General features: G+C 49.6%; 12 protein-coding genes across 12 annotated transcripts; 4 read left to right on the top strand and 8 right to left on the bottom strand.

Moving 5' to 3' along the window:
• The first annotated feature begins 509 nt into the window (after positions 1-509).
• Positions 510-1,797, top strand: ASPVEDRAFT_356296 (uncharacterized protein). Its single transcript, XM_040811039.1, has 4 exons — positions 510-895; positions 977-1,273; positions 1,391-1,566; positions 1,710-1,797. The coding sequence occupies exons 1-3, from the start codon at positions 865-867 to the stop codon at positions 1,564-1,566; spliced, it is 504 nt and encodes a 167-aa protein (XP_040672846.1). The 5' UTR covers positions 510-864; the 3' UTR covers positions 1,710-1,797.
• A 1,600-nt stretch (positions 1,798-3,397) lies between these two features.
• pldA (putative phospholipase PldA) lies at positions 3,398-6,888 on the bottom strand. The gene is made up of 8 exons (XM_040813558.1): positions 6,469-6,888; positions 6,011-6,402; positions 5,807-5,959; positions 5,130-5,751; positions 4,814-5,074; positions 4,304-4,761; positions 3,682-4,230; positions 3,398-3,616 (listed from the first exon to the last, which is right to left on the bottom strand). The coding sequence occupies exons 1-8, from the start codon at positions 6,515-6,517 to the stop codon at positions 3,602-3,604; spliced, it is 2,499 nt and encodes an 832-aa protein (XP_040672845.1). The 5' UTR covers positions 6,518-6,888; the 3' UTR covers positions 3,398-3,601.
• On the bottom strand, positions 6,724-7,116 carry ASPVEDRAFT_46460 (uncharacterized protein). The gene is made up of 2 exons (XM_040813557.1): positions 6,994-7,116; positions 6,724-6,918 (listed from the first exon to the last, which is right to left on the bottom strand). Exons 1-2 carry the CDS (start codon positions 7,017-7,019, stop codon positions 6,789-6,791), a joined length of 156 nt encoding a protein of 51 aa, XP_040672844.1. The 5' UTR covers positions 7,020-7,116; the 3' UTR covers positions 6,724-6,788.
• Positions 7,117-7,133: 17 nt separating this feature from the next.
• ASPVEDRAFT_141676 (DUF890 domain protein) lies at positions 7,134-8,880 on the top strand (the record flags this gene model as incomplete). The annotated part of the gene is made up of 10 exons (XM_040807771.1): positions 7,134-7,213; positions 7,267-7,314; positions 7,373-7,448; positions 7,505-7,515; positions 7,566-7,664; positions 7,709-7,782; positions 7,833-7,962; positions 8,009-8,099; positions 8,152-8,415; positions 8,470-8,880. 10 exons carry the CDS (start codon positions 7,134-7,136, stop codon positions 8,878-8,880), a joined length of 1,284 nt encoding a protein of 427 aa, XP_040672843.1.
• A 118-nt stretch (positions 8,881-8,998) lies between these two features.
• ASPVEDRAFT_356508 (tetratricopeptide repeat protein) lies at positions 8,999-12,409 on the bottom strand. Its single transcript, XM_040811042.1, has 2 exons — positions 12,176-12,409; positions 8,999-12,098 (listed from the first exon to the last, which is right to left on the bottom strand). Exon 2 carries the CDS (start codon positions 12,078-12,080, stop codon positions 9,117-9,119), a length of 2,964 nt encoding a protein of 987 aa, XP_040672842.1. The 5' UTR covers positions 12,081-12,098; positions 12,176-12,409; the 3' UTR covers positions 8,999-9,116.
• Position 12,410: 1 nt separating this feature from the next.
• Positions 12,411-13,969, bottom strand: ASPVEDRAFT_356507 (uncharacterized protein). Its single transcript, XM_040811041.1, has 3 exons — positions 13,739-13,969; positions 13,102-13,670; positions 12,411-13,051 (listed from the first exon to the last, which is right to left on the bottom strand). The coding sequence occupies exons 2-3, from the start codon at positions 13,644-13,646 to the stop codon at positions 12,553-12,555; spliced, it is 1,044 nt and encodes a 347-aa protein (XP_040672841.1). The 5' UTR covers positions 13,647-13,670; positions 13,739-13,969; the 3' UTR covers positions 12,411-12,552.
• Positions 13,970-14,377: 408 nt separating this feature from the next.
• On the bottom strand, positions 14,378-17,175 carry ASPVEDRAFT_56565 (putative APSES transcription factor (MbpA); the record flags this gene model as incomplete). The annotated part of the gene is made up of 3 exons (XM_040815227.1): positions 14,378-15,063; positions 15,115-16,795; positions 16,870-17,175. 3 exons carry the CDS (start codon positions 17,173-17,175, stop codon positions 14,378-14,380), a joined length of 2,673 nt encoding a protein of 890 aa, XP_040672840.1.
• A 590-nt stretch (positions 17,176-17,765) lies between these two features.
• Positions 17,766-18,824, top strand: ASPVEDRAFT_141665 (uncharacterized protein; the record flags this gene model as incomplete). Its single annotated transcript, XM_040807770.1, has 1 exon — positions 17,766-18,824. The coding sequence occupies one exon, from the start codon at positions 17,766-17,768 to the stop codon at positions 18,822-18,824; it is 1,059 nt and encodes a 352-aa protein (XP_040672839.1).
• Positions 18,825-18,940: 116 nt separating this feature from the next.
• Positions 18,941-21,011, bottom strand: ASPVEDRAFT_141092 (DEAD/DEAH box helicase; the record flags this gene model as incomplete). Its single annotated transcript, XM_040807717.1, has 2 exons — positions 18,941-20,668; positions 20,745-21,011. 2 exons carry the CDS (start codon positions 21,009-21,011, stop codon positions 18,941-18,943), a joined length of 1,995 nt encoding a protein of 664 aa, XP_040672838.1.
• A 290-nt stretch (positions 21,012-21,301) lies between these two features.
• On the top strand, positions 21,302-23,221 carry ASPVEDRAFT_201611 (uncharacterized protein; the record flags this gene model as incomplete). Its single annotated transcript, XM_040809348.1, has 2 exons — positions 21,302-21,865; positions 21,926-23,221. Coding segments are annotated over 2 exons (1,860 nt in total), but the record flags the coding sequence as incomplete, so codon positions are not given.
• Positions 23,222-23,962: 741 nt separating this feature from the next.
• On the bottom strand, positions 23,963-26,202 carry rscE (putative RSC complex subunit (RSC8); the record flags this gene model as incomplete). Its single annotated transcript, XM_040810717.1, has 3 exons — positions 23,963-25,402; positions 25,462-25,979; positions 26,109-26,202. The coding sequence occupies 3 exons, from the start codon at positions 26,200-26,202 to the stop codon at positions 23,963-23,965; spliced, it is 2,052 nt and encodes a 683-aa protein (XP_040672836.1).
• Positions 26,203-26,746: 544 nt separating this feature from the next.
• ASPVEDRAFT_33317 (uncharacterized protein) lies at positions 26,747-27,313 on the bottom strand (the record flags this gene model as incomplete). The annotated part of the gene is made up of 1 exon (XM_040810716.1): positions 26,747-27,313. The coding sequence occupies one exon, from the start codon at positions 27,311-27,313 to the stop codon at positions 26,747-26,749; it is 567 nt and encodes a 188-aa protein (XP_040672835.1).
• Positions 27,314-27,850: the final 537 nt, after the last annotated feature.

Here is a 27,850-nt window from a genome sequence, read left to right as displayed (position 1 = left end):
AGGAAACTGGAGCTGCAGGAAGAACGATGGAAGGAAAGTTGGGAAGATGAAGCTAGATTTTGGTTCCGCTGGATTGGGAAAACGACGGAAAAGTCAAAAGTAACTGACAGACTGGAGATCGGCTCTCTCTCCCTCCCACTTTCTCGAGTCTAAAGTCTCAGCAAACTCAGCTTCGTACCTTGTTTTCTCACTAGCGCGTACTTTTTTTTGTCTTCTGGCTCCAGAACCCAGTTTGATGCAGGACCAGCTTTATTTCCCACACAGACCCTCACGATCTGCACGCCAGAAGGGATCCAGCACCACAGCCCTGGGAAGGCACTGCGCACCAGGTTTGAAGATCTGCCTGTGAAATTGTGCGATCAACCGATCCTTTGTCGATCCGGTAAAATCATGCATATTCTTGTTTCGTCGGCGCGCCCTCAATTGGGAAGGGAGCTCCTGTCCAGACCCGGCACCTTGTTGGCGGTTGCTAATGGAGCAGTGCTCGCCCAAAGTTAACGACGACACTATTGCATGCCTTTCTCCGTCCCCGAAAGCTTTTACCCACCTGGATGGCCCACTAGAGATATATCATTTATAGTTGAGCCTGGGGCCCTCTAAATTTCATTCCGAATGGCTGCGATCGGTTTTTGATTCCTATTATTACACCGTCGCTACCTCAGCCTCCCGAATCTACACACAACTCTAGTAGGACTTTTGGAAACGACGCCCACAACCTTGCAAGTCAAGTACACATCCTGACGATTATTTCCTCCGGTGATTTTCAAATTATAATTGAATTTTCTCTCGTGGCTCCACTCACCAATGGACCGAGAATAATCGGGTACTTGCATCGTCAGTTGCTATCCGATAAAGACAATTTCCATGCAGCCGGCCCTGCTCCTGGCCTGGACTCGTACAGTTGCCGGGTTACCTGTTGTTTAACAGCTGCTCTGAGTGAATGTACCCGTTAATCCTTGATGTCTTCGTTCTCCAGTCACGTCTGAAGCTCGCCCTATTTATACCTACTATGGAGCCCCAGTCCAACACTCTCATCTTCCACGACAATTTCTCCTTCGCTCAAATTCTCTGAACCAACTACTTATTGACACAGTATCCGGGAACGTTTACCTCCTTTGCCTCTCTTTTTCGAAATCTTCCCGCAAGACCAATCTCATCCACCGTGTTTCACATCCCCTTACTCCAGGTTCTAGAAGTCCTGGCCGGCTGCTTTGCCCAAAGTTCTCGGATCGAGGTGATCATCCGCACTTGCAACACTCTGCCGAAACTTCTGGTAATCACGAAGCTTCTTTGAACTCTATATCTGCACGAGGTATTTAGACATTGGAAACCAGTCAAAACAGGGCCGCAAACTGGATGCTAACTGTACTAGGTACCTGATTTAGAATAGCGTCAACAATGGCCAATCAGTGCTCTGGCCATGTCTTTGCCATTGTGCAGGCCACGAACGGCAATATCCTTACCTGGCGGTGCTCTGACTGCAACTCCGGGCCTTTTGTTGCTATCTGGCGCTGCAAGATCTGTGGCCACTGCCGCTGCAATGCTTGCCACACCGCTAAAGCATAAGTAACAGTTACATTTCGGCTGTTACCCGGTTTAATGTCCCTTACGACTTGGTATGAGAAACAATATGCCTTGTCCTCTTTCAGTTTCGGCACAGCGCTCTTGTGTACTTTCCAACCCACGAGCTGACCTGTTTTATTGTCTAGAATTCGACAGTTTCCACAAACCGCTCTAGTCACGGCAACACCAGCCACGATTCCCACAGCATCAGCTCGCGATACGTGGATTTGCTTTTCTTTCTTCGTTCAAAACTCAGTTTCAAAAATGTTCCCTGAATCCCACCTCATATTTTCTGGCCTTTGGACGAATCAGCTTTCATAGATGCTGCCATCCATGGCCAACCATCCAATCGGATCGAAGATCGCAACCCATTTGAGGTTCAAGGCTTCCCTTGGCCCTAGCCAATATCATAACGATCTCCAAATCGGTACCTTGGCTGGCCTCGACCAAAATTGGCCTTTCCAATGGCCTGTCTGCTTTCGATGGCACTTGATCTAACTATTCACTTCACTATTTCTTTTCTTGAGCGCTTATTAATCATTTTAATGGAGCACTAACGGCCGAACCGATGCTATGCCCATGAAACTCGTTTTCTGTTGTGAACGACGCATTGCGATGGTGTTCAAGGATCGGGAGCAAAAGCAAAGTTTATTTCGTTTTTCTGTTTGATCTTGATGTCTCATTTGATTCTGTCGTCGAGTATCCTTGTCTCCTGCCACTCTGCGTCCAGCTTACTTTGCATGTATGATTGGTGGATCAATTGTGCTCTTTCTTGCATCTTATTATCAAGCGTGGATTGTGATACCTATCCATAGATTAATTGTAATCCCTCTTTTCGTTTTCGATAGAAAAAAATTCAACCTTACTGCGGCGACGCAGCCGAGATCAACCAACCACTCCCGGTACAAAATTAATCCCCACGTTCCACAGTTCATCCAGAAGCAGCGATGTTCCGATGCCGCTCCAGCACTGCAGGCCATGCTCGAATTCCGCTTCAACTATTTCTTCAGTTCAATCCGTCTGTGCCACTGATATGGCATGGGCGGCATGGTATGATTGCGCACCTGACCAGTTCCACTGTACGACCTTACCAAGCTGCACACTGCACAGTCACTGCCCTAACGCGAGGACGAGAAACCTTACTCAAACAAGTTCCAATTGAACTTCACCTCGCCCTATCTCGTCTCTCTAGCCACCCTATCCTGCGCAGCGCATTCTCCATTCGTCCGCTATAAACTCTCAATTCAAGAGATCGAATCACTCCGAAACACAACGCGAGGATTTTCACCGTATCGATGAATTTAACATACTCATAGAAACCTGTGCTCGCTTACGCGAGGCTAAGCTAGATAAGGGCCAGCACTAGGTAGACTTCCCACATACGAATTTCTCTAATAGATTCTAGAAGCTTCCTAGCGCATGGTGCCAAAAATGAATGCCATTGTGCTTCACCGACTGTGTCCGCGCTTTGGTTCCGAGCTACCGAAATAGACTAGGTATGCTGCCTATGGTATAACCATGGTTGGACATGGTTGCACCATGCAGAGTGCGTGTGATACCCACGACGCTTTTCTTACTTTTGACCAATAATACAAAATTACATTTTTGGGAGGAGTAAGAGTTTATCGTGGTAGGGTATGTATACTAAAGTGTAATTCTTTGATCCTTGAATCGTGTTCGAATTGGAGGCTGGCTGGACTTGCCTGGACCTTTTTGGTGCGTGGGGGTAAGGTTTAGTTGGGTTCCAAGTCCCAAGTAATGAGATTGATTATACGAGGTTTGTTGTTGAGCGAGGGATCGGCCGCGGTATGTTGGTATAACTCCATCTTATGAGGCATGAGGGAAGATTTTCATGAGAGGCTGTATTGCTACGCTCCAATTATAACTAAATTCCAAAATTTCTGGGTAAAATATCCTTTAAGTAGAGGAATATTTGGAGATTAATCGAACTGAAGCAATCCAAAGAGGGCGAAAATAGGTAAAATATGAATGAAGCGGAAAATGAATCCGGATTTATGGAGTTATGTTGCGTGAGATATCAGGTGTAAATACTCTGTTAGTGGGGATTGTCAGTACGCGAAGGAAGAACAGAAGATCGAAGATGCGTGGAGAACGTACCTCCGTAATTTGGTTAACCTGCAGACCTGGTTCCGCCATTTCTGCATCCTTTAGGAAGTCTAAAGGCATCCAGACGAGATGCCCTTTGATTTTATCGAGCTTCTCTCGGACTTCCTTGGCCGGCATGTAGGGATCGAATAGGTGGCCAAGCTTACATCCGTCCTTGGGCCTATACGAGTCATATTCTTCGAAGGTTTTTATATTGTCATCAGGGTCTGTACGGAAGAGCTGTCGGTAGATGTCGGTGTTGACGCTAGCCTGACCTGTCCATGTCTTCCAGAGTTCATCGTTCAACGGGTCGGCGACGAAGTCATTCTCCGGGCCCTCGAGAATCTCATTCATGCAGACTGTGGGCGGCTGGGCATTCGGATGTTCGGATGCATCATATTCCTGTGCCGGGAGCAGTCCAAGATGCTCTCTCCACAATTGTCGTCGAAGAGTCGCTGCAAGGCGCGCTGCCTTATAAGGTTTCCCGTCCATTGTGCTGTTGATGAAATCTTGATCCTCAACAACGATGGCGATCTCGCTGTCGTGGTATCCGAGTTGGGACTGAGAACATTAGCTTGCAATTTTTTTTTTTTTTTTTTTTTTTTGTTTGAAGTGGTCAGAGGGGGCCGCTTACTCGATCGTTGATATTGGCACTGCCGCAGATTGCCACCCTATCATCCACAATACACACCTTGCCGTGTACGTAAAGCTCTTCCTGAACGAAGTTCTCCTTCTCTGCTTCAGGATCACCCTCCCAGACCTCATCAGACATTTTGCCGCCGTTAAGCATTGTTACGTGGGAGACATTGTCTTTGTTGGCGGTGGACTGCCCTTTGCGAGCTTCATTCCGTTCCTCGTATTTCTGTAGTCTGGCGATTCGCTCTTCTTTCTCCTTCTCCGCATCTCCGTAGTTGACTTCGTGCTTATCGCCTTCCTTACCGATGGCCGGATGGATACTTTCGCTCGTAAGAGTTTCTGCCACTCCACGCTGGATATCATGATATGTTACTCCGGCCTCATTTTCCAATTCCACAAGGGCAGGGGTTTTGTTGATTCGATCATACGCCCGCAAATTGAAGACGAAGATGTGCTCTGTAGTTTATCAGCTAAGTACTGGTTGCACCGAGTTCTATCTGTAACTTACGTGTAGGGTCAACTCCCTGCGCCGATATCTGGCCATAGATGGAGTGCTCTCCTCGGTTGATCGACTTATACTGGTAGTCCATTATAGCCCGAGTCCCAGTCGCTTCGGCCTGTCGAAGGTCTCCGGCAAACCCGGGAATTGCGGGGATGACAATAATCACTCTAAACTTCCTTCCTTCTTTGCCCGCTCGGACGCAAGCATCGACGATAGAACGTCCAATTGTGTTGAGAATGGGCTGCTGCTGGTCGCCAGTTGCAGTGACTAGGATTCGTTAGCATGGCCGCATTGAGACATAGGACAACCACAAAATGCTTACTGAAAAACTGATTCTCGATGTAGACATAATGCTCAGCTTTGCTGATAATCTCCTTGTAAGCGTTCTGGATGCTGTGTTCGACCAGGATACCGCTGCTCCAATCAGCACTACTTCGAACAATTTGTGCTCCAACGGATCCCTGCTTGCCACGGAGCTTGGTGTTCAGAGGCGAATAAGGGTGCTGCACGTAGTCACCAACTGGGTACTTGGGGCGTTGAACGGCAACAAGATCTTCATCATCTCCAGTGCGACCTTCGAGAAGAAGCCAATCAACGCCTGCGTCTCGTTTATACTTGTCACGCTTGATGAAATTCCACCGGAGGACAAAGTGTTCAGCAATGTCATAGACAGAGTCACCAATCAATCCCATAGCGACATCATGCCATGGCATCCGGCCGTACTCTGCTTTACTGATCTCATTTGACTGCCAGTCCCCTACACTTTGGAAGTCCATGATCCGGTTGTTGTTGAATTCTTGCCCGGGGAAGACCTCTGCCCTTAGATTTGAGGGGTGCACGTCCGCTAGTGGATGCTGGTGTGCGTCCCACCTACCGAAGCATAGGTCAATACCTCCAATGAAAGCCACGTTGTAGTCGATGACGATAAATTTCTCGTGATGGGCCTGTAAATGTTAGCTCCGGTCCTGACGGAGCCTTGCACGACCAGACACAACCTACCCAGTATAATGTCATGTCGGCCGCGTTTTCGAAAATATTATGATCTGGGTGGCGAAGAACTTTGATGTTCCCGTACCCAGGGCTTCCCTCGGGGCAAAGTGCCCGGAGAGCATGCTTTGTATGAGCAGAGTTACACGTCAATGCTTGGTTCACCTACTCGAAGTTAGTAGTTGACGGTAATATGTTACTCCAGGGACAACCAACCTCCTTGTATACGATCACATAGATCTTCACGCCAGACTCTGCCTTACGCTTAAGAATGTGATCTAGTCGCCATTCTTGCGTCGTGACAGCGGGCCTGCGAAGGAATAGTTCTGGCGAAAGCCACCAGTCCTCGATATAGATGACCTCCTTTGCTTGCTCCAAGGCTATGGAAACAGCCCAGAGGTAGTCGAGTGCATCGACATACCATTTGACTTTGTTTCCCTCTCGAATTGGAGCAAAGGATCCAAAACGGTGAGACTCGCTCACTGCAGTTCTCTTCTTGTCGGTTTCCTGCTCATGCTCTTCATCGTGACGGTGGTTTGGGTTTACAATGTTGAAGAACTTGCCGACTCTGTGTTTTAGGTGATGTGCCTTTTCATCGATATGGGTGTCTGTGTGGTGCTCGACGTTAGCAATCTAATATCCTGGCAATAGCAATTCTAGGGTTATTGATTGACCTTTGAAGTGATCCCCAAGGTTAGAGATCTTATCCTTGAAATTATCCATGGTGACACTGGCGGCAGGGGAATGCAGCGCTCGGGTGCTATGTTGTTGATCAATTGACGAAATAACCCAATTCCGACGAGGAGCACACCCAGCCGAGCAGACTTGGATAAAGGGAGCGTGAGCGAGGGGCGGGAGTGGTACGGTAAAAAGGCTGTCCTACCGCCTTGTCGAGTCTGGCTCTTGATCATCGCGAGGGGCGCTGGGAATGACGTCTTGCCGCCCCGCGTCATGGCCAATCTCTCCACTCTAGGCAGCTCCTCACGCCCCCTGGTCAACGAAACAGCTCGTGCTCTTCGTTCATTCGACGACCGGAAACAACTTGTCTTTCTCCATCTTGGCATTTTTTTCCTGGGTTGACGCGGTCCCTCGTAGGGCTGCTGCTGATGGTGAAACCCCAATTGGTGAGTCCGAGGCAACTTGTGCCTGAAAGCCCGGAGGAAGCCCCAACCAGCACAAGACTGATTCTCCACGTCAAGGAACTCCTGGCTAATGAGACGCGCATCCGGACACCACCTTACAATCCAGAGTCACAGATGAGATCCTGCTCTTTTCCGAGCGACAATCCTGCCCCTCGTTCTCGAAAAAGCCTAACCCTTGGCCGCTTGTATATGGCACCATGGCCACAGCTCGCAATATTTACAAAGACGGCGTGAACTTCGCATCTCTCGCACTCCAATCCCCTGATTTCGCTAAGTTGTCCGTACAACCTGAGACCCGGCCCAGGAATTCCGTAACTAAAATTAGAATAGCCTGAAACCAAATAACCAATTGGATTTCACAGACCCCGACGCTGTTAGGTAAATGACGATGGTGCATGGTTTCGGGTCGGCTCCTCGACTGACTCTTGGTTCCCAGACAACTGACCGTGAGCCTTCTCAAACGAGACTTTGGTTTGAAGGTCGAAGTCCCAGAGGACCGACTGTGCCCACCAGTACGTTCAAACTTGACCCTCTACAGTTATGGCGACTAACGCAGTCACTACACCAGGTTCCGAACAGGTGAACTAAGCCCACGAATATCTGAATCGTGCCTGTGCTCACAATATCAGATTGAACTATGTCCTATGGTTGCAGGATCTCTTAGACACAACAGGAGATGAATATCGAGATGGCTATGACCCCGACAGGGTTGTCACAGGCCTTGATATGTATGTCCCACGCGCTTCCTCTAAGAAGCGTCTAATATGAGCAGTGGAACAGGATGTTGCAGCATATACCCTCTTCTAGGGGTTACAATGAGACCTCGCTGGAATTTCATTGCGTCTGGTGAGATGGTGTATCCACTACATAGTTCTGCGCATGGCTAACCGAATAAGATATTGACAATGAAAATATCAGAACCTCCAAACATACAATCAAAGCTAACAAGCTGGAATCGCGAATTCGGGCCGTTAAGACAAGCTCCAGTGATGATCTTGTTCCACTGGACACCGTTGGTGTTGAAAGGTATTGCGATTCATTCTTGCTCCCATCTCAGACTAACGGCTCGAAGGCTCGACTTTACGATGTGCAACCCCCCATTCTACTCTTCTCAAGACGAGATGCTAGCTTCTGCTGAGGAGAAAGAGAGGCCTCCATTCTCAGTATGGTGTCCAGCTTGAACACGAATGAACAATTGTTAATAAACAGAATCAGGCATGCACCGGCGCGGAGATCGAAATGGTAACCCCTGGAGGGGAAATATCTCATGTAATCCGAATGATCACGGAGAGTATCCAGCTCAAAGAACGAGTCCTCTGGTATACATCAATGCTTGGGAAGCTTAGCAGCGTTTCCATGATAGTTGAAAAACTCATAGAATTGGGGAACCATAACTACGCCGTGACGGAATTTGTTCAGGGAAATAAAACCAAGCGGTGGGCAATCGCTTGGTCATGGACAGATCTCCGCCCCACTGTGGTATGGATTAGCTTAATCCCCTTGTCGACTAAGAGAGCCCTAACATCACTACAGAGCGTCGCGCGCGGCATACCCGGTTTTCCTAAACATCTTCTCCCTTTCCCATCAGAATACACCTTTGAGCTGCCCGATAGCTCCATCGACAATGTAGGCAGAATTGCAGATACGGAACTATCATCCCTTCATGTCCACTGGGTGTGGCGCAAAAACCTAGCAATGGGCGTCGGGTTCGCTCCAGAAAACGTCTGGTCTCGCCAATACAGGCGGAAGATGAAGATTTCCAACTCGGAGGAAAAGCCAGAGGTTGATGAGGGTAAGGCGGCGCTTGGATTCAAGATTCAATTGAGGATGGATCCGGTTGAGGATAAGCTTGTCCGAGTCGTAGTTCGATGGCTCAAGGGGACAGATTCCGTGCTATTTGAGAGCTTCTGTGGGATGATTAAGAGGAAATTGGAGGGGCGATAGCTAGGACATCAAGCAGACAAATCAACAGGCCAGGATGGCCATGCTCCATGGGGGTAATACTCGGTAGGGTAACATATCAAGGCTTTTTTTTTTTTCCTAATACAGACACATACCAAAAATGGGAAAAGAAAAACGAAACCATATATGGGCCAAAAAACAACAGCAGCAGGCTGGCCAGCTAAATCAAACGCTCACCATGTCTCATCATTTCAACCTCAAGTTCTTTAGGCGTTTCTTTACCTTCCCCCGACCTCACTCTGCAACTCCTTCAACCTTTCCCACCCTTCCGTATCCTCCCAATACTCCTTCCCCTTGCCCATGATCCCTCGAACCGCACTCCTCGCCTTAAATCTCCAATCTTTAGCAACGAGTTCCGCTTCATCGCCAGGGACTGCATCCTCCCTATCCAGTGGGCCATATTTTGCATACCCATTGCGCACCAGCCTCTCCGTTGCAGTAACAATATTCGTCCACCTCTTCTCATCGCCCATCTGGAACGCACCTTGCGACGCTGAAGCAACAGTCGCACGCCAGGCCTTTTCATGCGCCTCCAAAGCCTTAGACGGACGTTCGCGGAAGCGCTCGACGCTCGAGACGAGGAGCCAGAGCGGCGCAGAGTGGGTTATTAGGGGGATGACAGAGTTTTCGATTAGCGAGAGGATCGAACCGGCGATTGTACCACTGCGGATGACGGGCTCTGGCTTTGTGTCTGATACCTGGCCCTCCGTTGGCGTCGAATCAGGATTGGGCTGGATGAGAAGGTCGTTGTAATTGTATGCGGTAACAAGGTGGTCGACTAGCATTCCGAGGATTGGAATGTCGATTGACTTTTCGCCAGTTTTTGGGCCTAGCAGTTCAATGACTTTGCGCTGGGCGGCGATGACATCGCGGTAAGGAGTGAATGGGGGAGGTATGGAAGCTGCGACGGTGAGGAGGTTATCCCAGATGCGGACGTCGGTGTTTTTGAATTGTGCGGCACGGTGAAGGGCTGCAATGGCTTCGCGTTTGCGCTTATGGGGGTCTTGGGGTGCCCTTTGAGGTTCTTCGGATTCTTCCTCGTCCTCGGCTAGCTCGCGCGGTGGTTCTTGATGTGGTCGTTCTTGGATATCATCGGATTCAGAGGGCCTGGAGGTTCGGAGCATGGCTGCGGCGAGGTTACTCCATGCTTCTGCATCGGTATCTTCAAGTTGGACGGTTCTTGTGAAGGATTCGATTGCTTCGTCCCAGCGCTGAAGCTCGAGTTGGACGCAGCCGAGGGCGAACCAGGCGCCGTGGTTGAGGCGGTTGATGTGCAGACTCTTTTTGTAGGCTTCGGCGGCATTTTCGAGAGCAGGAGGCTGCAAAGTGAGGAAGTGGCGGGCTAGAGAGCGCTGAGCGCGTGCATATCGGTGGTTCGAAACTTCCCAAGCGCGGTCGTACAGGGTTGGGTCACTTTGGAGGTCACCGAGAATGCAGAAGAGGCGGGGAGCGTCGGCGGGAAGAGGAGATAGTTCTTGCCCTTCGAACTGTTCATTCTCATCGTCTGGGTTTTGACCCGTTGGCTCGTAGAGTTGCCTACGGACGGTGATCCTGGCCTTGTCTTCTTTATCCGTCGCAGCGTAACAGAGCGCGACTTCGGCCCACAACTGCAAGCGTTCGTAGATTTCGAGAGCGGTTCGAAGACCTCCAAGATTGACCCATCGGTTGGCCAGCTCAGATTCGAGGTCCCAACGCGTGGAGAAGCTCAGTAGCCAGATGTATTTGAGTCGATCTGCAGCCGATGCAGACTCATCTCTCTCGGGCCTTGGTAGGAAAGTTGATGGCTGTTGCTGAGATTCGGTCGTTTGAGTATCCAGAGTAGCCGTGTCCGCCAGGACCTGGTCGACGACAGCTTGCATCTGTAAAACAGCTCTCTCCACTGTTCTGGATCTGTACCCTTCAATCCGGCTTCGCAGCAGCAAACCCTGTGTGTATATTTGCCAGTTTGAACTGCCACCATCAAGAACCCGTGTAGCATAGGGAGCGGTCTCTTCTCGAGTAAGTCCATCCTCGGGTCTAGTATTAGTGATTGCGGCAGCGAATGAGAGAAGGATGGCGGAGTCAATTGGGTCAAGCATTGGTTGCTCTCCGGGGTCAAGAGACGCCAACGCAGGCGGAAGCGTAGACTCCTCTTGTACAGTCATAGCCTTCTCCTGAGACTCCTTCTTATCGGATTTAGTGAAAGAGATAGACTCCAAAAGTGTATCATCGTTGAGGTCCAACTTCTTTGGGGCAGGTACGTCGCCGTCAGCATTCTCGGAGCCCTCAATCTTATCTGTGTTGCTTTCATCGCCCGCACTCTTCCCCAAGATGACAAGCTGACTGATATCCCTGTCCTGGAACTTCGTCCGCTTCCCCAGTCTGCCGGTGAGCGCGAACTCGAACTTTCGCTCCGTAGCAGCGTTCTCGAGATCGGTTCTTGCCTGAGCATCGAAGCCGTGGTGAATGAGGACAGTGGCACGTTCCAACAAAAACTTGCCCTTATCCAAAGAAGAAGACTTCTCATCCAACAAACTCTCACTAATGACATCCAAATCCTTGTGAATAGCTTCCTGCAGCGTGCTCGTAACCTCAGATAGCATCTTCTGGTGGAGGAAATTTACACGCATCCGGATAGTATGGGCCACTAACGGGCCATCCCCAATAAGAACATCCGCATCGACCAAAATAGACTTCGCAACAGCGAAGAGCTCCACACATGGAGTGAGCTTATATGCCGCCTCTCCATCGACAGAGAGATCCCGAATGACTCTATCGCGAACTGCGCGGAGCGTGGTGGGGTTTGACCGTAAAATTGAGGGCACGATAATATCTGCGGATTTGAATTCGAGCGGCGGACCAGTAACGTTGGTTTGAAGGAACGCGAAAAGGGCGGCGAGGCCGATGTGCAACAATTGGGACCTCTGCTGCTCAGGGGCCAGGCCATCAAGAGGTGCGGCAATCACTGCTTTTGTTTTTGCCGACACAAACTCGGTGTATGATATCTCTCCTTGGGATACGCGCTGGAGAGTCCCGTCGTCTGTAGAGGCGTGTCCGAATACCGCTTTTGCAAGTGGCAGCTCGAGGACTGGTACTATTTGCCCATCTTCTAGGCGTACCGGGTCATATTGGTTTTTAAGCGATGCCTCGCTGAACAGAGTATCCAACGATGCGGGGTAGTTCGGGGTCGAGGAATCAGCCATGTTGTGAAGTATGCCGGCCTAAAGCGAGGTTTCTTGGGTCAGCAAGGGGAAATCAAGCGAGATGGTGGACATCGCAATTCGACGGAGCACAGTACCTACCGGTGCAGAGAGGGGTTGTGATGAATCTCGAACTGTTTTATCAGCACGGAATGATTCAGCGGCTCATACTGGGATACCGGGAAAAGCTGAAGAACACGGATAGATAAAGAAATTCCTGCAATACAGAGACTGGCTAGAAGCCAGAAGAAAGAGTGACTGGATGGAGGGGAATTGAATCATAATCAACCCCGCCGTCTTTTTTTTTCGGCCGCAACTTTTCTTGCGGCCTTATCGATAAGGCAAAGTTCCCAGGTACGTCGCCGTCGCCGTGGCATTAAGTCCTTACGTAGTTGCCCGATGATACCTAGTACTACTATGTACATGAATAACCTTATCTTGCGTCTGCAATTTCCCAACAACCCAATAGCATTCATCACATATCACTCCAAGAGGGTGGAAACGGAAAAGAAGAAGGACTGCGAATAGCTCGACAACAACGGCAATTGTCATACAGACTCGCCCTCACCTCAATGGAAAAAGGCTGTTCATCACCACCAATGGTTTGGTTCAATCTGCATCCTGGCGGTATCAAAACACGAAACCTTGTGGCTCTCACTTCTCTCAGGGGCGTGAGTAAAGTGAGTACTGGACGGTGCGGCATGGGCGTGTTGGCCTCTTGGGTGTGCGCACCCAACGCAATGCGCAGATCTTCTAAGCGGTCCATTCCAGCTAGTGTTGTGCATATTTCCAACCACGATGACTGAATATCGCAATCTATAGTGTCGCCCCGGAAGACGTTCATCTGAAGAGACAAGAAGCGGAGCGACCTCAACCGATGAGGGGCGATAGCTTTTGGTAAAAGGAGGAACGTGCGATGGTCCTCCAGAAGCAGCGTATTCATGGTGTATAGTAGAGCGACGCTCTCGGAATACCTAGGCTCTGGTCAATTTTGCTCTTTTCGTCACGACAAGGGAGAACCGACACTCTACGACAGCTGGAGAGTAAGGGTAGAAATTTATCCTTACGTGGAGGGTCCTTGTGAGAGCGCCGCTGAACGCTGCCATCTCTTGCCATAGGGGGAAGCTGGCAGTAGCCATGCGAAAACCTAGTAGAGAACGTCCAAGGTCCTTCCTTTAGCTCGTTGCAAGGTTTACTACACAGCCTTCGATGGGTGCGCCGAACATGTAGCCGAAAAGGTGATATAAGAACCTCCTGGTAAACCATCTCGCGAAGTTCCAGGGGCAGTTTGAAGAACACAGACTGTTCTTGGGCGTTCGTGAATGGCCCATGGTGCTTGTGAGTGTTTACCAAAGGCAAAGGTAGTGTTAATGCACGACGTCTTGAAATTGGAACGGGCGGTCTAGAAGGGCGTTCACGATGCCGGGCTTTGAGGTTTTGCGGGCGCATAAACTTATAACCTTGACGGATGCCCCAATCGGTCCACGTTATGACAAGGAGAGGCGGGAGGAGCAGCAGAAAGATGATGAAGTAGAATACTTCTTTAATGGCGTGTCGTACTTTTTCCATATTTCAGTGCGGACGTGATAGTTGCTTCGCTTCCAGAGTTACTGTCAATTCCGAATGGCGAAGACGAGGACAGGATTGCTCAATTAACTCACGAGACAACAATACAAGAACAGATCGGCTGTCTAAATAGGTCCGACGCCTAGGGTTTTGGTGGTGATGCTAGTGACGAGTAGTTGTGTGACATCCAAGCCTCATCTGGTAGCCGATACAAACGGAGATGTTCTTTCAATTGCCCCTCGTTTGCCAGGAGCCGTCTGATAAGGTTAACAGCTCAGCTTCCCGTTCAAGGTTCCATATAGAGAAGTGACTACAAATGGGCTCACTTAGACTTCGGGCACAGTAACACCTGATCACTTGGTACCAGGGTTGCGCTATGGCTATAACCCTAGCCACATAAAACCTCAGGAGAGCCCGACCCGGAGAGTAAATTAGCGAGGACGAACAATGATCGCAGGCCAGTAGTGTGGTCCAATAATTAGAATTCATTAAGTGCCGCCAGGGTATCCAGTAAATACCGACATAAGTACGTACATGAACATGAATGTAAAAACAATTAAACAAACCAAAACACCCGATCCGAGTTGAACAACGCTTCATATCAAAGTGATCGTATATGTGAGTAGAATAGGGATGTGCTGATGCCACCGGCTGGAAAGGCCGATAGCCTGTCTAGGGCGGATCGTATCTAACTGCGTAAACACTTGCACGCTTCGTTAGAATGTACAAGGATATCACCAGTCCTGGCCGCGATCTCTCATTAAGATCTCGATGGCCTCGTCCTCGGGGACTGGATTGTCGTTAATCTCCTTGACACATTGCGTTAGCCCTTCAGCAGCTTCATCCACCTGCTCGGCCGACCAGCCTGTGCAAGCCATGACCATTCGACGGTAGTTTTGACCGAGGACGACATTCTTAGATTTAAGACCCTCAACTTCGTCCACAATTTCCTTATTGAACGCCCGATAACAATCTACCCCTTGCTGGAGAAGCTCGGGAGATGGCAATTTGCCAAGGTACGCAACCTGGGCTTCAGAGAAGCCAGACGTAGCGTCAAATGTTTCTGGAAAGAGAGTTTCGAACTCAACAATTTCAACCCCGGATTCTTTATCCGCATCACCGAGTGATACTGGCTTCGATAGGTCGACTGCATCCGCGGACATCCCTTTGAGGACCACAAGAAGCTCCGCCGAGGACTTCTCCAAATTCTTTAACCGTCTGCTCGTTTCTGTCTTATCAATAGACATGCGTTTCAATTCATCCAGCTGTTTCTGCTCTATTTGTCGAGCCTTTGCTGACTCCCGAATCTTTGCATGCCAGTGGTCGAATCTCTCTTGCTTCGTGGTTAAGTTTGACGCCAAGTCTTTATCGAACGACCCCAATGTTTCCTGGATAATAGCAGTGACTTGTGCCGTTGTAGCTAAAAAGGTAGTTAGTAAGCTGGAACGTGTGAGATAGTGGCAATATTTACCATCAAGAATATCTTTCCGTGTCTTTGCTAACTGGTCGGCAAATGTATCATTTCGACTCCCAGCTTGTTGGGAACTGCCATCCACCATATCCACGCCAACGCCATAATCAGCTGGACGAAGACCTGTGTGGTTAGGAATGTGAGGATCTGCACCAACTTCTAACAGCTGTGGGACAAGGACAGATCGCGCACGGCCCGCCAGATTGAGTGCCGTATCCCCTTGGTCATCGCGAAGATTCACAATTTCTGAGATAAATCGTCCCAAGGTAATGACCTCGGTAGGAAGTGGTGTGCTTGGCTGACTTGTAGTGCCATTCAGTCCTTGTTGATTGAGCGATGCACCACCATGGCGAACGATAAATTCAAGCAATGCCTCGAGATAGTGTTTTGCTGACACATGGCCCCCATGCCCCGTAGCCGCCATCACTGCAATGTGGTGCAAAATCGTCCGCCCACTTCGGTCAACCACGTCAATCGTAGGGGCTAGAACTTGTAGCAGACGAGGAAAGCTTCGGTAGTCAAGATTGTTCCGGGTGCCGACAGCTTTCTGCAGAGCCGTCTCACCTGCCCCATTAAGCCGGGAGATGCTAACACCCTTTTTGACAAGCGCATGAACGAGTGGCATACGAGCAAGCATAGCCGCCCAGTGCAATGCATTGTTCCTATACTCGTCGAGTGGGACTTCCAAATCTTCACCTGATAGCTGAACCAACGCCGGATGAGTTGAGAAATCCTTGGTCATCTTATCCAGAAACAAGGTCATGATCAACTTCATTTTCTGGAACCTTTCGGGCGTGGTGGCTGGGGGGAGAGGATCAAGGCCATTTCCGCTATCATCCACAATAGGATTTAATGGCTCCATGTCCTGGTAGAATGAATCATTTGGCTCGGTAGGGGTGGGTTCATTCATTGACATAGACGCAACATCAACAGGAAAACTGAACGGCTGCGAAGAACGAATGCGCTTGCGCGGCGGCTCCATTGCTTCATCCTGATCGAAGCTCATGGCGTCTTGCGCTATATAGCGGCCATTTGCAGGAATATTACTCCCGAAGCCGCTGTCGGATGCAATACTGTACGTGCTTTGTTGGCTTCCGAAAGGTGGTTGTGCCTCTTGACTGCCCATCTGCTGTGACGGTTTCCGTATAACACTAGACCGTCTGCTATCGCCGCCTTTCCCGGCGGGAGACTCAAATCGGGCCTTGCTAATGGCATTGACTGCCGTAGCAGCGGTACGCGAAATATTCTGAAAGAAAGTTCCCTGCTGGGGCTGGGGCCCGCTCCGGTTGTCCATGCCGCTATACAGCCGTTTCCTTTGCGCTGCCATTGCTTGCTCCTTCGTTGGGGTGTCCAAAGAATCAAGTCCAGAAGCGGTAGTACCGTTAGGGTTCATATCATATTCCAAAAGGGGCCTCAGCAACTCTTCAACGTGGTATTCGCGACACAGCTCCACGCCCCTTTGGTAATTCACCCATGTTCCCTGGTATTTACCATAGCCTCCTTGAACCTTTTCATGTTCTCCGGCTGCGATTTCCTTTTCTAAGGTCTTTGTCCTTCGCGCCTTGACGACGCCAGCAACTTTGAGAATTTGGGTAGCATTCAGCCAAGAATCAGAGCGTCGCTTCATCACAGCAACTCCATTCACTTCCATCTCATATACTGAGACATTGGAATAAACAGCCTACAAGCCAGGTAACATCAACGTCAGTACATCAAGCCGAAAGAAACAGTAAACAAGCGCAGGGGTGAACAGACCCTGTAAATCTGAGGCTTAAATTCCTCGTGATACATTATTGTTCCATAACCATTCATATCTTCAAACCCATTGAAACTAGCCCGCGTACCGTTCGAAATGCCGTTAGGATAATTGAACGACATGGCCGGCTGCTGAGAGCTCTTCGGGGGAGGAGTAGCGCGAGGTGTTGAAGCGACGGACTGTGAAGCGTTGAAGGAGCCCAGTTGCGATTGTGAGAAAGACATACCATTTGCCGACCCTATGCTACCTTGGGAATAGGACATAGAGAGACTCGGGCGTGCTTGATGGTGATTGTTGGTAGCCATCCTGTCGAGAGTTCCCAACCGTGATCGTCCACCTATGAAGTTGGGAATCTGTCTAGGGATTAGCGGACTTGACAATATTGAGGGCCAACAATGGCATGACCCGTTCTGAAATACAACAAATAGGGCAGAGTATAGAAGAAGGGAACACTGGGCAGGGAAAAAGAGATGGATAGCAGAGAGCGAAGGGCGTGTGGGGAAATGCACCTTGGGATCAACCGCCCAGCGGCCGGCCGATATTAATTGAATCAACTCGCGAAAGTGGCGCGCGTATGAACACAGGTGGATAGAACAGCTAGACGAAACCACCCAGATAATAAAAGCGAATTGGTAACCAAAATAATCAGCTCATGTATTACAGTTTCGGGTACTTGATGTCTATTTCATGCAGGGAAAGCCACAGGGAAAGAAAGGCGAGGCTCCTGGAGAATCGCACCCGTGCTGCAGCGGAAGTCGCGTTTTGGCGCCATTTTCGCGTCCCGGCAAATTATTCCGTTTTGGGCCCGCTGCCCGTCAGTTATTCCGACGAGCTTCAACCACTGCAATTCATAAGGCCAAAGCTGCGGTGTCTTTGTCTTTCGAGATAACCCCTCATGAAACCCCTACGGCACCAGTTGACATCGTTATTTCCACGAGAGGAATGGCGATGCCTCCTCCGCAGCCTCCTCCGTGAGTGCTCTTATCTCCCTGACCCCATCGCCCGAACCACATGCCACAACAAAGTCCTACAACGATTTCGCCGATACCATGATGAACGAAGAGATCGCATTCGAGATAATATCGACAGATTGATGAAATTACACAGAGAAGCGCGCGCATTCCTATCGGTTCTACAACGGGCCAATGACGGATACCCGCGAACGCTAGAAAAAGTGCTGAAATTGGCCTATGGACGCACAGGGAAGCGGAGGGTCCAAATGCTCAATGATCTGCTTGCCGTTGATGCTCCATCCGACACAGAAGCGCTTAAAGCCCTTGTTTCAAGCCCAGCGCTATTCGAAGAGGGATGGGAACCGCCGCAAGTCTTAATGGACTTGCTAAAATCCCAGAACCGCAACGCACAGCTGGGTAATCGCTCTCGCCTCCCTTCTAAGTTCCTCCAAGGACCTGCTACTTCAGAGAAAAATTCCTGGGGCAGGAGTATGCCTTTAGTCCGTCGGAAAACCATCCGCCGTGAGTGGTATAATACTGTATTTGGAGTTCTGCTTCCTCCTTTGCCGGACGCGGAGTTAGGAGTGCTAAATGGCTTGATTTCGGGCGAAATACCGTGGACCCCGACAAAAAGAAGATCAAGCCAACACATTACGTCCTCTGTAGAAGCTAGCGATGTAGACTCGAGGGGCGAAGTACTACGGAAGGTTTTGACTGATGGTCCGCAAAAGGAAGACACATTCGGTCTATATACAAACGGACGTCCCCACGAGATCACAAGACGGTTCATGATCCGACATTGGCAGCGGATTTCATGTATGGTCCCACGCCACCACTGGGATCCCGAGGCGGGGAGACACATTTTTGAATGGGATACGACTGTATTCCACTCGAGCCTTGCCCTTCCCGTTAAGGGGGAAGATTCGCAGGAGATCTTTGGCGGATTTGATGTTGAACTGGACCTGCCAAAAGAGCCCAAAGCCCCCTCTCCAGTTCGGTGATCGGGGCGTTTCAATAATTCAATGTGTATGATACAGACATCCTCCATGTAATTACAGATTAGCCCTGTACAGATGCCAAAAGTTCAGAATATCATTCCGTCTTGACATCGCAAAGCTTAACCCTCAACGGGGCCCACCCTTACCTCTCCTCGTCTGTGTAACTCTTCAATATTGCGAATTTTCTCATCCTGCTTCGCACGTTGCTTCCGTTTCGCCGCGAATCTCCTTTTTGAGCCAAACCTCAGCTTCGTTATGAGATCAGCGGCTTGGCCCCGCGTAAGGTCAGTATGCCTTATATTACCCTCGCGGATGTTGGACGCATTAAGAAACCGTATTTGCGACTGAGACGCCGCGTAACTACGCCACTGCTGCCTGGTGGATATGTAGTGGTTGTCATAGTGAGAAGCTGCAAATGTATCGGCGGCGCGAACGGCAGACTCAAATTCTTCTGAGCTGGCGACTAGTCGTGGGCGGGTGTATTTCTTGGTATCATCAGCAGATTTGAATGTCATCACCTGGTGGACCGTGTACTGGGGGGATTGCTCGTCCCCCGAGTCTTGTTGTTCCAAACTCAACCACCCCGTTCCACCCGACAGAAGGTATCGGTTATCACCGACCCGAACCCAAGCATTATGGCTGATGGAGCGAATGTGTTTTTCAGATTTCATGTCATGGATTAGGTCGTAAATAGTGTCATATTTGGTGAACGTGAGTTTTACGTCGTTGGGCATATCTGGTTCGGTTCCAGAAGATAGCAGACCCCCTGACTCTTTATTGACTTCGTCTGCGCTGGTTTTCTTCGCTTTCATATCTTCCGTAGTTGCCTTTTCCACAACCTCATCAGGATGGAGCCCAAAAAGCGTAGGAGTAGATATGACCCCCGTATCCAGTGTGGCTACCATATCGATTATATGGCAGTCCTTCTTGCCTGGGTATAAGCGTAAGCCTCTTCCAATCATTTGGATGAGAAGGTTGCGCGACCGAGTTGGTCGCGCAAGTAATACGCAATCAATGTTGGGTATATCTGTTCCTTCTGTGAAGAGGCCGCAATTGAGCAGAACCGGAAACTCCCTATTTCTAAACTTGTCCAGTTGTTTATCTCTTGTTGCCTTTGGAGTGGTGCCTGTGATGTACCGAGCATCAATTCCCGACTGTCGGAAAGTGTCGGTTAATTGTTTCGTATGTCCAATGTCAACGCAGAATACCAATGTAGATTTTCGCTCCGCTGCGTTAGCCAGCCACGCACGGACAGTGATCTCATTGGTTTGGAGTGTATTGACAGCTTTGGATAGTTGCCCCACGGCAAAGTCCCCAAATTTGTCCTTTCGGACCCGCGACAGATTTGCCTTGGAGTGGACAGTAGTAAATATAGCGTTGGCGAGCCAATTCTCATTGATCATGTCCGTGTAGTCCTTATGGTACACAATATGATCAATGGCAGCGCCCAGCTTGAGACCATCGAATCGTGAGAAGGTCGCGGATACACCTACTAGGACGGGTGAATCAGGAGACTTTTCGTTGAGTCCGAAGTGCGCAAGTGTTGTGCGATATGTCGGGGCAACGATATGATGCGCCTCATCCACCAAGACCAGCTTAAAGCGCCGGGGGTCAAACTTCGCAAGCCGCTCACCTGATGTGAGGCTCCTGACAGAGGCAATGATAATATCGCCGAACCCCGATGCAACGCGATTACCCATCTCAATCTCAACGGTGAAGTCCGGGTATGCGAGACAACAATGCCGGTACGCTTGCTCAACCAGCTCCCTCCGATGAACGACAATCAGGGTCTTATCTCCATTCTTATTTCGCGGGGGCATCCTCCCGATAAGCTGAGTAAATATGACCTAGAAAACGGAAAAAAGGGCGGGCAGACGTTAGTGGTATATCAAAAATAGAGATAGACAAAAGACCATCACTCACCGTTTTCCCAGAGCCTGTGGCTAAAGATATGCCTAGACGTTTATGCCCTTGACCAACATGGTCGAGTACCGACTGAATGCATTCTTCCTGATAGTCTCGGAGGTTTATTGCTGGTATTTCCGCAGGTGGTGTAGCTGTTGCAAGCGCGGAATTCCATCGCTGTGGACACCGCAAGGCCCTGTGCGGCTGCGTCCGGGGGAGTCTGGCGGTCCGAGAAAGAAACCTGAACGCCAGCCCCAGTCTGACTCTCCGATAAATATGTTCCATCCGGAAGCCATGGACTGCATATCTGCAGCAAACTACGGGCGCAGCTTCGCGCAAAAGCGAGCGGCGGAATAACCTACGGTGATGAAGACAAACAGTGCAAACATAGTCTTATCAGTGAACAGCGATAACCAACTTTTCTTTCCCCTCAGGACACTCGCTGGAAGCTCCCAAGGGGAGACCATTCAACATTTGAATATTCCCATGGATCTATAGGTCATGCTTTGCACGTCCCAACGAAACCCATCCATGTCTCAGCCGCCATTACATTCTCGACCTCCGATAGCTCGACCATGAGCAGCTCTGACCTCTACGAGTTGGAGGACAGTGACGGGCTATGGGATTCTCCTTCTATAACACCACGAGCAGCGAGATGTACACGTGCTCAGGCGTTGAAATTCTTCCGAGCATCACTTTCAGATTCCTCAATCGAGTCGTACAGGCAACTTCTAGACCAGACATTCAAGGACAAGCCTGACAGCAAAGAAGACAAGTTCAATACAACGCAGGATGGGGTTGTGGTCTGGACTCCACAGGAGAAACGAGTGCTCTTCGATATCTTGGACAAGAAAGGGCGAGATGGTATCCGGGAAATTGCCGCATCAATCAGGTCCAAATCGGAGCCTGAAATCCTGGAGTATATTAGGCTTCTCCAGAAAGGTGTGCGACGGCAACATTTTAACGACACCCATTCCAGAACCGCTATCCTAGGCGAAATTCCAGCTGCAGCTGAGATTGGTGAAGAATGTTGTGACTCACTTGATGGGTATGCTGAATTGCTTTGCTTGGAAGAACAGAACGAGGAAGATAGTGCTGGTAAAGAAAGGCACAAAGATTTGTGGATCATCAACGAGGAAGTTGCAAAAACTCTAGAGGCAGATAATGCCGATAAGGAGAGTAGTACGAATCTATCAGAGATGGATCAGGATCTCGCAGTTAACGTGAACAAGATGCCGGATGAAAAGTTCACTTCTAACCTCAACGTCGACTCCGCTGCTGCATTTTTCAAAATGACAAGATGGATTCTACTTTCAGAACGCTTTTTTATGAATTTTGGTGGCGAGAGGTTCGAAGACAATTGGGTCAATATAGCCTTCAAAGGCGAGACCCCGTCGATGACGGCTGATGTTTTAACCGATTTTTATGAAATCGCCCTCGCTGTAACTCGCCGTCTGATCCATGCAACGCATTTCTTTGCCTCGTCAAGGATACTTCAGAGCGGGAAGGCGAGCCGTCCTTCAGCAACAGTCGTGAGATCGTTCGACGTCAAAAGGGCGGCCCGCACGCTCAATATGAAGACTGACAGTTCCGAGTTTTGGGTGGGATTAGCGCGGCGTTGCACTCTTGATGTCGAGGATAGACGTCATAGGAAGGGCTGGAATCCTATCCCTTTGGATCATGATGAAGTCGAATCTCTACTCTCCCAGAAGGCGCTGCCCCAAGAACCTTACGGAAGGATCTCACCAAATTCAAGTCAAACCTCAGAGAAGGACTTTGCTAATATCGCCAACGATCCTTCATCGGAGTTCGTCGAGGAGGACTCAAGTGATCCCGAAGATGAGCATGCCGAAGCACTCGATCAACAATGCAATTCAGCCGAAGAGCTACTGTGCTGGACCACAATGGATCAATCACCTCCGGCAATCCCAAAAAGCGAGTTCCCAAGCAATCAAATCCCTGCGAGGCCATCAGGCAAGCGTAAAACAACAGAAGAGCTAGCCGACTGGCGCGACCGAACTCTATATCGGAGCGAATGGGAAGAGTACGGTTATGAGACCGAAGAGATAGACAGCGAGTTCAAAAACCAGCACAAGAGGCGCCGGTTAACGGTCCATTTTCGCCCACTTTCCGAAGTCCATTCTCAGGTCATCAACCGGGAATCTTCAGGTCGGGGAGGAGACGGACAAGGGGAAGAGGAGGAAGCAGCAGCAGCAGCAAATGCTCAACTAGGATATCAATCAGATGCCACCGATCCTGAGTTCCGACCAGGATCCCGAGACCGTGGACAAAAGACCAAGTCGACATTTATCTCGCGGACAAGCTCTCGCAAACGCACACCTGTTTCGTATGCGCCACCACCGCTGCTTGACTTTAATATGGAGATGGAAGTAGACTCGGAATCGAATGATGAATACTCAAGCCCAGACAACCAACAAGGTGACGAGCCAGTCATCCAGCCAAAGGGATCTGAGGATGAAGATCATGAAGAAGAGCGTATGTTTTCCGACTCGGATGATAATCTCCCCAGCCCTCGGGAAAGAAATATTTCATCAGAGGCAGGAGACAGCAGCGACGACCAGGATGGGCGTCTTTTCCTATCTACCCGGCCAAGCCCATTCGACTCGCAGTCGGATTGAAGTGTATCTTTCAGCATTATATGGGTTTTTGTAGTATCCTGTTTTGTCTCAATAGCATACAGTGGGGTTTCTTTTTCCACCCGGAATTTTGGATGCGGTCGATATCGGTATATTAGGGATATAATATAGGTGCATCAAAAGAAGTGTAATTTTATTCACTAAACAAGAGTACTGATACAGAGTGTCCTGGACTACAAGGCAAAGTATCGTCTACGAAAAAAATGGGAGAAAATAACATAAACCTATAATTCATGTGACTTTATTGTGTAGCATAAGAAAACAAAACACATAAAACTCCAAAATACAAGAGAAAAAAAAAAAATAAAAAATAAAAGCGCCCTTTTCCTAACACTCGTATGATATTGAATCGCATCGACAACCGGTCCCAGCGCCCGGAGGATAATAAGAAAAGATTCAACTTCAGTCGTTCACTACCTTAACTTTCTTTCGGTCTTCCCCTCATGCCACTTCACCTACCCAAATTGTTGTACAAAAACAAGCTTATAGATTATGGATAGCAAATCCAGAAAGGTATTTCATTGCTCCACGACCACTGAAGATCAACAACTCCATGAACAGTATTTAGAACGGATGTATTCACAGATCTAAAGTCTTGAAATCTGTGCCTCCTGTGGCGCTCAAAGGCTGCGGGGCTCCAACAGCATTGCCACCAGGTTGGAAATTATACCGGTTGTTGATTCCGGCTGTCGCAGCATCCGCAGCGGGCCCTCCGTTGGCACTATTCAGGCTAACGTTCTGAAGAGTATCTTGGACCTCCTTCACCCGCTTTTTGAAGGCTAGACGGTCTAGGAAAAGCTGCTGGCGGGCGAGCTCGAGTTCTCGGCGCTCGGCCTCAATGATTTCTTCCATCTCGTTGAATTGCTGGAGCTTGATTTCGAACTTTTGCAGGCTGACGTTAACCGCGGCGGATACAAGGCGGGTCATTTCGCGTTCTTCGTGGGATGCAAGAGCTCCCGCGCGCGCCGCAGCAGCGCCGAGGGCAACGGTGGAGAGTGAAGCTTTGGGCTGCTTCTCGGATGTTTCTGTCGATTGCTCCTCGCGAGCAGCATCGACGTCCATGGAATCTTCGCTCTTCACAGCGGCGCCTTCCTTCTCCTTGCCCTTGTCTTGGGTCTTTTCTGCAGTGGGGGCCTTATCGAGCTGCTTCTTGAGCTCCTTTCGGATCTCATCTACAGATCGACCAGCGGCGGCGGCAGCTACTGATGGCTCGGCCATTTGAGCTAGGAAAGCCACCACAGACAAAACTGGGTTCTCGACGTGGCTGATGGGCTCACGTCCGGGGCCGGCTCGAACTTCAGGGCCTTCCTCGAGGTACTGGTCTTCAATTTCAAGCTGAAGGAATTTCATGACACACTCTTCCCTTGTTCTTGTGCCGACATGAGAGGCAATTTGCTCCCAGTTGTCATCAAAGTTTTCGAGACCCTCCAGAAGGAGCACGAGCTCAGAGTCAGACCAAGGAGCATCCCGATCAGCAACCCGCGAGTATGAGGTGTCTTCAAGTTTGACGAAGTCTGAAGCGTTGTGGGTGGATGGCATCCTACCCTGTAAGAAGCAGTTGGGGCAAAGGTCGTATTTGGAGTCTGAAGCATTGGCACCACCAGTGGCCGGAGTCGACTTCGCATAGTGGAAACGAAGGCGTGTGCAGTCGATACCACAGGAGAAGCATTGGAACTTCTTCCGAGGTTCTTGCGACGCAGTTTCCAGAGCCTTCGAGGCGTCTCCGGCACCATTGGCACCCGGTTCGCCGTTGGCCTGCTTTTCTTTATCCTCACCAGCTGGTGTCACTTCCTTGCCCTTGTCATCGTAAATATTGCGGCGAATCTCGAGATTCAAATCAGCCTTGGTTGCGGGGGTTGCGGAAGCGGCGCGCTCCGTGGCTGCCAAGGGCTTCCCAGGCTTGACGAAATGGTTCGGACCAGGCTGGAACGGCTGGAGGCCTCGCGGCGTGTCGGCAACAACTCTGAAGTGGCCGGTAAAAGGGGGTCCGATGTTCGAAGGTCGTGTTTGGGGATCCACCTGCAGATAAAACATCAGTAACCATCATCGACCAGCCACAAGAGCGAATTGAAACTTACCTGGTAGTTAATCAAACCCCACTGCTCGAGGAAAGAATGAACGCGCATGATAGCGCACACATCTCCAGCAAGGTTACGGCGGCAAGCTGTGACAGTAAGGTACTCGATTGGGTTCAGTCGGTAGGTGTTGATCATGAAATCTCTATAATCCTTGTAGACAGCGGGTGTCTTGCTTCGGTTCCTTCCGTTGAAGAACTCTGCCAAAGCCTTCTTTTCAATCGGGTGGATGGTGTGCATATCGAACCACGTCGAATAACTAGGGAGGATAATGGCGTGTGTTTGGGAAACAAGGTGAGAGCGTGCTGAAGCTTCGAGCGATGACTTGGCCTGCGCGGACTGTTCCTCAGAACCGCCTTCAGCGCCCGACTGTGCAGCAACATCTGCCAATTCCTCGCTACCCTCGTTTTCCTTCTTGGTCTCGTTCTCTGTGCCGCCCATCTCCTCGTCTTCCTCTCCGGTGTTCCCAGGCTTAGGCGACGCGGGGGCATCTAACGGATTATCAGTCCCCGGGGTATTCTCTATACGTGTCTCAGAAAATATTCGATGCGATCACGGGCTCGGAATCGTTTCATGATTGCGAGGGGAGAAACATGCGCAACGGTATTGCTTCTTCTCAGGGGACGGAGGTGTCAAAGAGGAGTACTCACCAGAGGCATTGACGACATCACCCGGAGCATCCTGAGCAGAAGTCACTTGGACATCGTCAGCAGCGCCGCCCGAAATGGCCGTGTTCTCATCCATGGTGGGCGATTGATGAAATTCGCGATGGTTCACGTCGCGGGCACGATGCGAGCAAGGGTCTTTCTTCGCTATGCTCAGAAAGTCGACGGGCGTGGGGAGCTGGATCGCATGCAGCGCTGGGTAAATACGTCTAATGCGATAGAGGGCGGAGAAATTGAAGACAAGAACAAGCGGGTATCGACTCGCTGGGGGATTGCTGGAGCGAGATCTACTTGGACCTGATGGCGTTGAGACTTTGATCGCTTCGTCGCGACTTCGCGCCAAGACCTCTAACCTAATTTGATGCTTATATAAGCTAGTGATACGCTAACCGCTTCTATCTCTGTATGCCTGAGGCATAAATATTGCTGTATAATTTGTACTGTGCATAACATATGACCATCTCCACCCCAAGCCACCTAGGATGGGATTCTATGCCACCTGGCTGGAAGGGATGGAATATCCAGATAGTTCTTGTGGTTTCCGTTGATTTTAGATCTGTGGTTCCCTGTTTCCACGTCGTGCCAACTTGAGTGGTTCAATTCCAAGCATTGTATCGGCACATTCAGCAGAGGTAATGTCCGAATACGCCTCTGATCGAGCTCTCGAACATCAAGGCTCCTCGAAGAGTGTTCACGCCCTGTTCTCTAGTTAGCCCAGACCCATGTAAGAAAACTTTCAGGCAGGGAACATACAATATAGTAACATTTAAGTCTCCCGAAATTTTGACACGCAGATCAACCTCGCGCGGCGTTTCAAAACTAAACAGAATATTCTTCAATTCATCGGGCTCGATTTTCCTGGTCTCTTCCTGTTCTTCATCATTGTCTTGTTCATCAGCATCCCCCCTGAGTGTGTTTATCCTAAAGGTTCTTGAGCTTTCGTCTTCGGTACCTAACTCGTCATCAACGCGTGCTTGTCGCTGGCCCTGTTCATATTTATCTTCCTGGGGTTTATTCGAGTGATCTGAGCGTGATGATGTGGAATCATTCGTGTTGTGGGTTTCTTGCGATATTGAGAGCCCCGCTATGCGGCGTTGGACCTCCTCGGGGGTCTCTGGGGTTGAACTTTTGCCATCGTCGTTGTCATCTCCGTCGCGGTTGTCACGGCCTTTTGGGCCTTTTTGATCCATGTTTGTACAGCAGCTCTGTATAATCCAGAGTGTAGTCAGGTATTATTGACTCTGCTCCGAGAATGAAAATTATTGTAGTAGAAGATTAAGTTGTGGTATTGAGCTGAAGGAAAAACGGGATGGTGTGACGTCATTCTAGTTTGCCCTACTAAACCAGAGGTTTACGATCTAATGCTGCACGATATACATTGTTTCATAATAAGAGATTGCTGCTTAATTACCAAGGCACCCTAATGCAGCTATCAGTCTTAGCTAATGTGAGTTAATCCTGGGGAACAAACCTAAGGAATGTTGATCGTCACCTTGTTAGTTATACTCCGTATGGAGAGATGCTGCTTGATACAGACAGCCATTAGTGTTCTCAAGGCTCCACAACAATCGAATCAATACTACTTTACTATATGCCTTAATTAATGCTGACTACGGTGTTTAATCCATATGAACTTCGACGTGAATCAAGGGTTGTGTCATGTCATTCTGATACCCTACCATGATAACTTCCCATCCATAACCATAAATAGAAGACTCGCCATCCAG

This window comes from Aspergillus versicolor, assembly GCF_001890125.1.
Source record: "Aspergillus versicolor CBS 583.65 unplaced genomic scaffold ASPVEscaffold_12, whole genome shotgun sequence".
Classification (NCBI taxonomy): Eukaryota; Fungi; Ascomycota; class Eurotiomycetes; order Eurotiales; family Aspergillaceae; genus Aspergillus; species Aspergillus versicolor.
This window is presented reverse-complemented; position numbering and strand designations above follow the sequence as displayed.

What these genes read in the sequence shown, in the direction of transcription:
- ASPVEDRAFT_356296 (XM_040811039.1), top strand. Translation starts at nt 865, where the DNA reads ATGCAGCCGGCCCTGCTCCTGGCCTGGACTC. An exon ending in CCTGCTCCTGGCCTGGACTC is followed by an intron (nt 896 to 976) that starts GTACAGTTGCCG and finishes TTCGTTCTCCAG; the next exon opens with TCACGTCTGAAGCTCGCCCT. An exon ending in ACACTCTGCCGAAACTTCTG is followed by an intron (nt 1,274 to 1,390) that starts GTAATCACGAAG and finishes GATTTAGAATAG; the next exon opens with CGTCAACAATGGCCAATCAG.
- pldA (XM_040813558.1), bottom strand. Translation starts at nt 6,517, where the DNA reads ATGGATAATTTCAAGGATAAGATCTCTAACCTTGGGGATCACTTCAAA. An exon ending in CCTTGGGGATCACTTCAAAG is followed by an intron (nt 6,403 to 6,468) that starts GTCAATCAATAA and finishes AGCACCACACAG; the next exon opens with ACACCCATATCGATGAAAAG. An exon ending in GTGCCAATATCAACGATCGA is followed by an intron (nt 4,231 to 4,303) that starts GTAAGCGGCCCC and finishes TAATGTTCTCAG; the next exon opens with TCCCAACTCGGATACCACGA.
- ASPVEDRAFT_46460 (XM_040813557.1), bottom strand. Translation starts at nt 7,019, where the DNA reads ATGCGCGTCTCATTAGCCAGGAGTTC. An exon ending in GTCTCATTAGCCAGGAGTTC is followed by an intron (nt 6,919 to 6,993) that starts CTTGACGTGGAG and finishes CCTCGGACTCAC; the next exon opens with CAATTGGGGTTTCACCATCA.
- ASPVEDRAFT_356508 (XM_040811042.1), bottom strand. Translation starts at nt 12,080, where the DNA reads ATGGCTGATTCCTCGACCCCGAACTACCCCGCATCGTTGGATACTCTG.
- ASPVEDRAFT_356507 (XM_040811041.1), bottom strand. Translation starts at nt 13,646, where the DNA reads ATGGAAAAAGTACGACACGCCATTAAAGAAGTATTCTACTTCATCATC. An exon ending in CTCTCCAGCTGTCGTAGAGT is followed by an intron (nt 13,052 to 13,101) that starts GTCGGTTCTCCC and finishes ACCAGAGCCTAG; the next exon opens with GTATTCCGAGAGCGTCGCTC.